This window comes from Onychostoma macrolepis, chromosome 17, assembly GCF_012432095.1.
Source record: "Onychostoma macrolepis isolate SWU-2019 chromosome 17, ASM1243209v1, whole genome shotgun sequence".
NCBI lineage: Eukaryota > Metazoa > Chordata > Actinopteri > Cypriniformes > Cyprinidae > Onychostoma > Onychostoma macrolepis.
In genome coordinates, this window is record NC_081171.1 from 22,738,945 (window position 1) to 22,749,599 (window position 10,655).

Below are 10,655 nucleotides of genomic sequence, written 5' to 3' on the forward strand. Positions count from 1 at the left end.
TGTTCAAATTGTTACCTTAAAAATATATGTGCTAACCATTCCTTTTTCTGAGCAAATCTGAGTAAAAATGTCCTATCTTTCAACTGTCCACACCAACAACAGACTGCGAAAGAAGCAAAGACAATCTGCACAATGGAGGAAATACACAATTTTGGCCTTGTTTTTTGATTACAACCATACTGTAAGCTATTCAATCTCTACCTGTTTATAAACATCATTACATTATAAATAATATTATTAAGTACTGCTAAAAAAAGTAACTTTTACAAGAAACATTTAAGACTTTTTGTAAAATGTGTTTTTTTTTTTCCTTTTAAAAACATTTTATATGTATTCATTTCACCAACTTCACCAAATCTAAATTTGTAAACAATGTCTTACAAAATAAAAGTATTAAATTGATTTATTTTTATCCACACTTTTATAAATTTATAAATTAAATGAGTCCTCTGTTCAATCTGACTTTGTTGCAGCCTAGAATTAAACTGCTGGTTTTGTCTGGCCGGAGGAGAACAACAAACTCCCTGTTTAATACTGTAAAGCTGCTTTGACACAATCAGCATTATAAAAGGCGCTATATATATATATATATATATATATATATATAAATAATGGTGACTTGACTTGACTTAAAATTTGTAAAATGTTAGTTATGCATTATTAAAATATTATATGTTTAAAATATAAATATGTTTTAATACAAGTAAAATGTATTTTTATTCAGATTGCAATAAGAACAAGGTATTGTTCTCTCAATGCAAACACACCTGTCCTCCGATTATACTTTGGTGAAGAAGACATCAGAAAAGACTTCTGTTTGTCCAGGGAAAGCTTGAATGCACTTGTTCAGATCTTGGAAACAGAGCAAGATCATGGATGGGGTAAAGCATTGGAGGTTGGGTTTTTTGTTTATTGGCTGGCATGTGGTACATCTTATCGTGTTGTATCAGAGGCTTTTGACATCCCCCGCACTACCATCCATGGTATTATTCATCAAGTTGCTCATGACATCTTAAAGATGTTCAAGAGAGTGGTCCACCTGTCAGATCCAGATGAACTGGAGGAAATTGGTACAGGGTTTGCCAGCCTTGCTGACTCTCCAGCTTTCCACCATGTTGCTGGCAGCATTGATGGGACCCACATCAGAATTAAGCCTCCTGCTGAGAACTGGGAAGATTATTTCAACAGGAAGCTCTTCCACTCACTTCAACTCCAAGTCATCTGTGACCACAAAGGCCTCTTTCTAAATGTCTTTGCTGGGTTTCCTGGTGCAGTGCATGATGCCAGAGTGCTAAGGTGGAGCACTATTTATGTGCAGCAGCTCTACCCACCTCCAGGTTGGTGCATTATTGGAGATGGAGGTTATCCCTGCTTGTCGGTCCCCATATGCCTGATGACCCCCTTCAGGGAACCTGTTCAAAATGCAGTCCAGGCAAGATACAACAGAAAATTGAGCAAAGCAAGGTTTGTTGTAGAAAGAGCTATTGGAATGATGAAGACAAGATGGTGTTCTATCTTCTTCAAGGCACTGGAGTTAAAAGGGTAAAAGCAGAGATGTGCTACACTCAACTCTTATACTAAAAAGTGAAAACGAACTGGAAAAATACAAATTGTCAATTTACACATATTCTGCTTCTAGGTGAAGGTTGCCTTTGCTCCAGTGGTTATCTCCTGTTGTGCTTTCTTAAACAATCTTTGCCTCACAAATGGGGACATCATGGAGCCTGATGAGATCAATGTAGAACAGAATGCCCTCCATGTCGACGCTGATGCCATCCAACATAATGATCCAGCAATCCAGCAGATTCCTGGGGACAACCTCAGAAGTCGCCTAGCAGATGCAGTGTCTGCCCCAGATGCTGCCATCCCTGCACTACTGGAACATGATTACAATGCATGATCCTCCCATCTTGTCGTGTAAACCATTTATTTTTATTCCAAAAATATTTTTGAAATTACGGCTATTCTTTGTGCATCCTCTTTTATTATTATTATTATTATTATGGGAAATAATAATGTCAAAACCAGAAAAAAAAAAAAAAATGTTATTTTAAGATAATCTTTTTATTAATTGGCTAAACCAAAATTTAAATCAAGAAAAATCACTGTTCATTGGTAGTTCATTGCACCTATTGCTTGCTAACAAATGCAACCTGTTATCAAAATATATCATATACTGTATGATGTCACTTGTACGTGAACATATTTCTCATTTGAATAAAGAAAACAGACTAGAATTTCTTTCATGTTCAATGAGAACATACATAAACAAATAATTAAAATACGCACAAATGAAAGCATCCTGTCCAAATGTTGAAATAAACACAAATACATATGAATTACAGAAAAGCATTTAAATAAATACAGGAAAAAATGACTGAGAGGACAATAAAACACTAACATTCCTTTTTGAGAAATGACTCCAAAATTGAAAGAAGCCTGTCCTCTCTCACTTGTTGTTCCCTGACTCTCCTTTCCTCTCTCTCTCTGTGCTCTGTCTCCCTCCTTTCTTCCCAAGCTCTCCATTCCCTTTCTCTCCTCTCTTCCCATTCTCTCCTATCTCTGTCCCTGTCTTCCTCTCTCCTTAACAGAGAGAGGAAGACAGGGACAGAGTCTTCCTCTCTCCATCTCCTTTCTATCTTCTCTCTCAAGTGCTTCTCTCTCTCTTCTCTCATCTCTCTCCATATTCCTTCTTTCTCTCTCTTCATCTCTATCTTGCATGCTTTTTAAGACAGCCATCAGGTCTGTGTCCCTCTTCTTCCTCTTCTGTAGAGATGTGCTGGGCTCTTCATTGGGAGGGGAGATCACCAGCACATCCTGGGCAGCAGAGTCAACGATGACAGAAGGACTAATGCATGGCCTCCGTCCCAGTGCCTCATCCATTAAACTATACCACTTCCAAGATGTGGCAGTGGCCTCCCCTCCCTCAGTGCTAACCCCTGTTCTAGGGGCTTTCAGATCCTAAAACAATATAAACAAAGACACACATATCTGTATACAGTATAGTCAATATAATTCAGAAAATGTAATAGGGACACTTACTTTGAATTTCTGTTTAAGATTTTCCCACTTCCTCTTCACCTTGGTGGGATTCACTATTCCCTCCATTCCATGCTCAATGACAAATTGTCTAATATATGCAAATAGAAAAGCATAGTAAAGAATGCATTTTATATGAGTAAACATTACAAAACTATAGCCAACAACAAGAAAACTTACTCAAAGCCTTTTTAGGTTGCGTTGCGGCGCCCTGTAAATAGTGCTTCATTTTTTGCACGCCATTATATACATTTTTCAGTGTCGTCATCTGTCCCTGAGAACAAAATATTTCTTATAAAAATTGTGTGTAAGGCATTATAACTGTGTCATAATGTACAAAATAATGCATTATATCTATATTAATGTATTACAACTGTGGTTACAGTTATTCACGAGATCATGCAATGTATTATAAAGTGCACTACAAGATATAATGAATGCATTAAAGTTCTTTAACTTTGAAAAAAAGGTGGTAAATGTTGCTGTTGTAACATCTGAATTAACTAATTCAAGTCAAAAATATGATTTAGCATATTGAATCAGATTCACCTACATTAACGTATATTAGGTTACAGAGTGAGTTCAGGCAAACACTTTCAGTGGTTCTCAACCTTTTTTCTCTCCCCCTCCTCTCCAAATCAATACTGCAAGGGCACCCAAACTTTATTTGTTTGTTTTTTTTCACAAAAACATTTGTATTCTATTACTTTTCAATTCCATGTAATTATCTCAAAACAAATTCAAGATAATTTAAAGATTCAGTGTTATTTTTTCCCCAAACATATGCAAAAACGCATATGTATATACACTGCAGATATTCTTCACAACTTAAAAGTAAAAAGCAGTAACTTTTATACAGTAACTTTAACAAATAAGCACAAGTCAAGTTTAACAAATAAGCAATGATCCTCCAAAACATGCTTCTTCGGCGAGCATCCGTTATAAAACACTCGCTCTACATTAATTTGGACAACTATGTGAATATACTAAACTGTGTTCAAGCAGAAATATGATGTTATAGTGATCCGTGCACCGAGATCGCGTATGCACGGTGCATTTGCTCATCGACGCGCACCTAATTTATGACTCCTGTATCACTTTTACCTTGATTATCGCAACTTGAATATACTTTAATTTGAAGTTATGACCGAGAACCCCTAGCTATCTATGGTTCAAGTGAATTTACTGCTTTTTGGAAAGTATAGGCTACCCAAAAGAACTATACAAATTATGATATCATACATGGTAGGCTACTAACGACCTATTTGGAAAACAGCTGAAAATGTGTGTTTTTTAATTATTATTTAAAGAAATAATGCATGCAATTCTAAACGTGTTACATTTATAAATGTTCTCCGCCTCCAGTCCACTCAAGTCGCCTCCACACTCTTCACCCACCGCCATCATTTTGAAGATGAAACGTCACGTGTAGCGCGTTGCGTTCTGGGAAACAGTATCCCACGCAGAGTCCTCGGATGCATACATCAAATTTCTGCAAATATAGCAGGTAGCTAATCCGGGCATTCCATGCATACAGAAAATTCACATACAATTCACAGTATGCACACAGCATACTGCAATATAGTAGGAGTTGTATGATAGTATGCCATTGGGAACACAGCTTCTGTACTGATTTCAGTATACTTCAGTTATATTTAGCAGATTCTGGCAATTATAGATCATCCGGGTATTTCATGCATACAGAAAATTTGCATACTATGCGCAGCATACATACTGCATGCTGCAGAAATAGTAAGAGTATTATGATAGTATGGCATTTCGAACACAGCCTCTCTCTACGGCTCTGATCTGACCTAACGGCAACCTCCCGTGCTGCGTCCCAATGTGCCTACTTATCCTACGCCCCTAAAGTATCATGTACTCTTTTGGTGAAGAAAAAGTACACACTTTTGAGTGTGTAGAAGAGTAGGCAAGCTTTGGGACATACTATCACGTCCAGGGCCGTGCACAGGGGGGTGGCCCGGTGGCTAGAGCCCTTGTTGCAAGTTGGTGAATAAGGACGCTACACCTACAGCGGGTTAAGATCTGTGTATTTATCTATTGCAGAACTCACATGCACACGTAGCACAACAACTGCTGACTTCCTGTTACATGTTAACATACCCAAGTTTTCCACAAGGTGGAGCTGCTGCCTAAGCAGTACAACAGGATACCCTGTAACATCTCCCTTCCTGTAGTAAGATATCCAAACATTAAATGGCATTGCTCACAAACCTGAACTTCATTAAACTCTACCTGTTAACTCTGCAAAGAACACCCCAACTTATTAACAGGCTATTACCATGAACAGAACAAAACCTAATTTACCTAACACAGCTGTTGGAACACAAATACCGATATGACAGCTATTAGCAGTATTCTTGTTTTCCAGTGTTCACTTTCCTTGTTCAGTTTGCCCCACTTACAGGTTCAATCTATCCCGAGGCTTAATTAGCCTGCCACTCCGGGAGTATGCCTGGCCCTGCTCCGCTCGGTGTGGCGTGCAACTGGTTTGTGATGAATGGGTTACCCCCCCATGACTGGTGCCTGTCTCTTCACTGCTGTCCTCGCTAGCAGATCCCTCCTCTGTGGCATGTGCATCCCCGGGATGCTCCGGGGAATGTTCTAGATGCCCTGATGACAACGAGGGGACTCTCTCCGCAGGTCTAAGATCGACCCTGTTGCGACGGTATGTTGTCCCCTCCACATTAATAACATAGGACCTGGGGCCCGCCTGCTGCAGGCACACCCCTTTTCTCCACCGGCCAGTCCTGTCCCCAGGGAGTGGTTTCATCCTGATGGGCTGGCCGATGTTCAGCTCAGGTAAATCTTTGGCTGATCTGTCATAGCTCAGTTTCGCCATCTGGCGTTTCACACACAGTTTGTCCGGTATCTCATTGATGACCCGGGGCATCAGGAGCTGGTCCGCCACAGGGAGGTGCGTCCTCAGTCTCCGCGACATCAGCCGCTGTGCAGGACTGCAGTGCAGTCCTTCGGTGGGTGTGTTTCTCCAATGGAGAATAGCTTTCCATGGGTCCTCGCCAGCAAACGCGGCTCTTCTGCAAAGGCTTTTTACAATCTTCACTGCCGACTCTGCTTTGCCATTGGCTTTTGGGTGTCTTGGCGATGAGGTAATATGCTCAAAGGACCACTCTTTTGCAAATGTCCTGAAAGCTCCACACGCAAACTGACATCCACAGTCAGAAATGACCCGGTCTGGTATGCCATGGCGTGCAAATTGAGCCTTGCACCTCAGGACCGTAGTTTCAGCTGAGAGGTCAGGAAGCAAATCGACCTCCCAGAAGTCAGAGTAATGGTCCACCACGAGCAGGAAATCCTTTCCTGCATGGTTGAACAGGTCCATGCTCACTATCTGCCAGGGACGTGTGGGTAGTGGGTGTGACATCATGGTCTCCTTCTTTTGTTCATGTGCGTACTCATTGCACACAGAGCATTGTTGCACAAAGTCTTTGATTTCCCCCTGCATGTTGGGCCAGAATAGAGTGTCACGAGCTTGTCTGTAGCAAGCCTCTCCCCCTATGTGGCTATAGTGGATCCGTCTCAGCATTTCCGGTCGCAAAGTTTTAGGAATGATAACACGCTGGCTTCTGAAGAGTACGCCGTCTTGCACACTGATTTCATCCCTGATGGCCCAGTACCCTCTAATAACTATGGGCGTCTCCTCTCTGCAGTCTGGCCATCCTTCAAGCACGACAGTCTTGAGCATCTGAAGGCACTCATCCTTCTCTGTGTGTTGTCGGATTTGTGTGAGGCGTTGGCTGGTGACATTCAGATAGTCTGTCTGCTGAATTGCTGCGATGTCGTACTGTTCCTGCTGCAGGCTGCAGACCATTTCCCGCCTGTACTGTGTGTCTGTGCTCTGTGGTGGGGTAGCAGCTCTGCTGAGCGTGTCACTGACGTACATTTCCGAGCCTGGCTTGTACACCACTTTGAGGCAGTAATTCTGAAGCGTAAGGAGCATGCTCTGGAGACGCTTTGGTGCACTGAGGAGGGGCTTAACGAAGATGGACACCAACGGGCGGTGATCTGTCTCTGCTGTAACATCACCTCTCCCATACAGATAGTAGTGGAATCGCTGACAGGCAAACACAATGCTCAGGCATTCTTTTTCTATTTGAGCATAATTTTGCTCTGTTTGGGACAATGCACGGGATGCAAATGCAACTGGCTGTCCTTCCTGCAGCAAGCAGCAGCCCAGGCCTGTCTGGCTGGAGTTGCTCTGTATGGTGACCGGCCTGTTAATGTCATAATACCTCGAAACAGGTACAGCTGTAATCAGCGTCTTGATCTCCTTCATAGCCGTGTCGTGCTTTGGCAGCCAGTGCCATTGTACATCTTTATCCAACAGTCTCCTCAGTGGTTCACAGACCTCTGATAAGCGCGGCATGAACTTGGATAGGTAGTTCACAAACCCCACAAAACGCTGCACACCTTTAGTGTCTGTGGGGTTGGGCATGTCCAGAACTGCTCTGACCTTGTCAGGGTCAGCTTCGAGGCCCTCGGCCGAGAGGACGTGGCTGTGAAAGCGGACTTCCTTAACTCGAAATTGCAGTTTCTTCAGACTCAGCCTCAATTTTACTTCCCTGCATCTGTCCATCAGTGCGGTGAGGTTTGCATCATGGTCTCGAATGGCTTCCTCCTCTGTATCGCCGCAGCCCGCAATTAAGATGTCGTCAGCTATAGGCTCAATTCCTTTCAAGTCCACCAGGAGCTCGTGCTGCTTCCTCTGGTACAGCTCTGGTGCAACCGACACGCCGAAAGGGAGTTTCAGCCAGCGTTTCCTGCCCCACGGCGTCCAAAATGTAGTCATCAGGCTGCTCTCCTCATCCAGGCGGCACTGTAGAAACGCATCCCGCGCATCCACCAGCGTGAAGATACGAGCTTTTGGCAGTTTGTACAGCACATCATCTAAGGTGGGCATAAGGTAATGGGACCGCTTGAGAGCTCGGTTCAGGGGTCTGGGGTCAATACAGAGCCTAAGTTTCTCTGGCTTCTTCACTATGACCAGATTACTTATCCAGTCAGTGGGTTGTGTGACTGTGACTAAGTGCCCATCCCTTTCATACTGGTCCAACTGTGCTTTGACGGCTGCTTTGAGGGCCACTGGTACGTTTCTGGGAGCGCACTGCACAGGGGCCACAGTGCTGTCCAGCTCAAAGTGAAGGTCGCCAGGCAGAGAGTCAATGGGGCCGTTGAAGACATCATAGTATGTGCTGATTAAGCTCTCTTTAGTCAGCATGCTCAACTTGATGTGCTCTACACTGTTCAGCTCCTCTGGAATAGTGAAGCGTATCAGACCGAGATCCTCGCATGTGGAGCCTGAAAGCAGTGGCCTCTGGCCGGATTTCACGATTTCAAAGTCAAGTTTGTGTCTCTTGCCTCTAATGACGCACTGAGTACTGAACAGGCCCATTGAGTTCATCCAAGCACTGTTGTAAAGTTTCAGTCTGGTGAGACTAGGCTGAAGAGCCGTCCTGGGTGATAGTCTCATTTTCTCCTTGATGCTCATCACGTTGCAGGTTGCTCCAGAGTCGAGCTGGCATCTCTGGGGCCCATTCTGTAGTGGGAGGTTGACAAACCACTTCTTACCCTGTGTGTTCACTGCTCCTATGCTCATTGCTGTGTAGATCTGGCCCAGATTGCCGCCATCATCATCTTGGTCCTCTTCAGAGGGGGCGTCCATAGTGTGCAACTGGCGTGTGTTTTGGCCTCTTTTCATGCACACTTTAGCGAAGTGATTGGGGGTGCCGCACAAGCAGCATGTTTTTCCACTGGTCCCGCCCACGTCTGTGTTGAGTTCCACAGTACCTGCACTCGCCTGTCCCTCTCATGCTCTGTGCAGGTTTGATGGTCTGCTCAAATGGCCTGTTGGTAGGTCGCCGTCGCTGTCCCTCTGCCACATTAAGGCTTTCCCCAGGCCTAGAGGTGTCCAGCGCCATAGTTTTCAACTTACAGTCTATAATCTCTGCAGCGTGGCAAATTTCAACCGCCATTGCCAATGTGAGGTCTTTTCCTCTAAGCAGAGGAAAAGACCTCACAGACTTGCCCCTTTGCCCTCATCGGCTGAGGTGCCCCTCTCACCATCTCCCCATCTCAAAGTGGTCTGTTCCCGCTCTGCTAAAGATCCACTGACTCCGCTAATCCGCTCCGTGTTTTCCCGCCCGCTCCACAGCATCACTCACGATCTGTGTGCCACGGGAGAGTGGAGACCACAGTTCCCAGAGCTCGTTGCATTAACAGGTAGATGCATTACAATCCACATTACAGTCAGTAGATGATTCGCTGAATTAGTAATAGTTTGTTTTATTTCTGTCCGTAATGATTTGCTCTCGATCTTCTAAAAGTGATAACAACAAAATAGCCACATTCTTAAAATTAGAATGTCTAATCAAATTATTGTAGGCTACCTGATCAGATGTAATATAAACAGCACAAGTTGCTGTTGTTGGCACACTTTATAAAAAAAAAAAATAAATAAATAAAAATTCTTCACAAAAAAGAAGACGGAGAGAGAAAGAGCGAAGGGAGGCTTTTTATGACAGTAGTTTAGTGATAAAAATTTTTTTGCAATTTTTTTTTTTTTTTTCAGTTTTTTTCCCCTCCCATCCTGTAGCCTACTCGCAGAAATGATGAATGGGACACCTGAAATGCCTTATTCATTTCACTTTTGGTGTGAAAGGGCTTTTAAATTTGCCAAAACATATAACTTTTATATTAAATACAAACCCAACCCAGCAGATGAAAACAAGTAACACAAAATGTAAAATGTAATGGATTATAAGGGGGAAGAATTGTTGCATAATTCCAAATAAATAGATTATGATCCACAAATAAATGTAAAAAGATTAACAAAAATTAAACATATTGACAAATAAATAGAATGAGATCCACAAATAAATCTTAGAGTTTCACAAACATGAATTAAATTCACAAATAAATAAATAAAATAATAAAATAAAATGAGATTTGCAAATAAAAAACATTCACAAAACACAACTTTGCCTGGCATTCATTTGTGAATCGCGTCCTGTGCATTTGTAGATCGGTCACTCTGCATTGTGGATCGCTGCAAGCATTTGTGTATTTGGCCCTGTCCCAAATGGAACACTTCATCTGCATTTGCGGTCTTACAGAGTTACAATGGCTGCCACGTGCGTGTGTCTGGTAAGTCCACGAGACCGTAGGGTGTCCCATTCATCATTTTAGCATTCAGAAGGGTGCTCATGAGCACCCCCTTTGCGGCCGTTATGTGCCCTCGATACGCACTTCTGCCGAGCCCACACTGGGGCGAGCTCTGCTGCAGACTTCTACCCGACAGTAAAAGTGGCATTATGTCACGAAAGTGCAGACTCAGAAGAAGACTGTAAGGGCTTAGGGTGGGATTTGGGGCAGGGCCTTTGAAACATTTCTAGCGTCAAGACCGTCTGATTTACGTAGCAAACATATTTTCCTTGTTATCAAAAAAAATCTACTCTAGAGAGTCTTGGCTGTTGTTATTGATTCTATTTGGAAGTCTACTGGAAGTAAAGTTAGGGCCACAAAAGCGCGCATGCACATTAACATTTGTTTATGTTGTTGCCGTTAAAACCGTCTAT

General features: G+C 42.9%; 1 protein-coding gene across 1 annotated transcript; it reads left to right on the forward strand.

The window, feature by feature from the left end:
- The first annotated feature begins 739 nt into the window (after positions 1-739).
- On the forward strand, positions 740-2,512 carry LOC131523455 (putative nuclease HARBI1). The gene is made up of 2 exons (XM_058749855.1): positions 740-1,542; positions 1,640-2,512. The coding sequence occupies exons 1-2, from the start codon at positions 1,019-1,021 to the stop codon at positions 1,641-1,643; spliced, it is 528 nt and encodes a 175-aa protein (XP_058605838.1). The 5' UTR covers positions 740-1,018; the 3' UTR covers positions 1,644-2,512.
- The last annotated feature ends 8,143 nt before the right edge of the window (positions 2,513-10,655 follow it).

Coding starts and splice junctions, on each gene's coding strand:
- LOC131523455 (XM_058749855.1), top strand. CDS start 1,019: ATGTTCAAGAGAGTGGTCCACCTGTCAGATCCAGATGAACTGGAGGAA.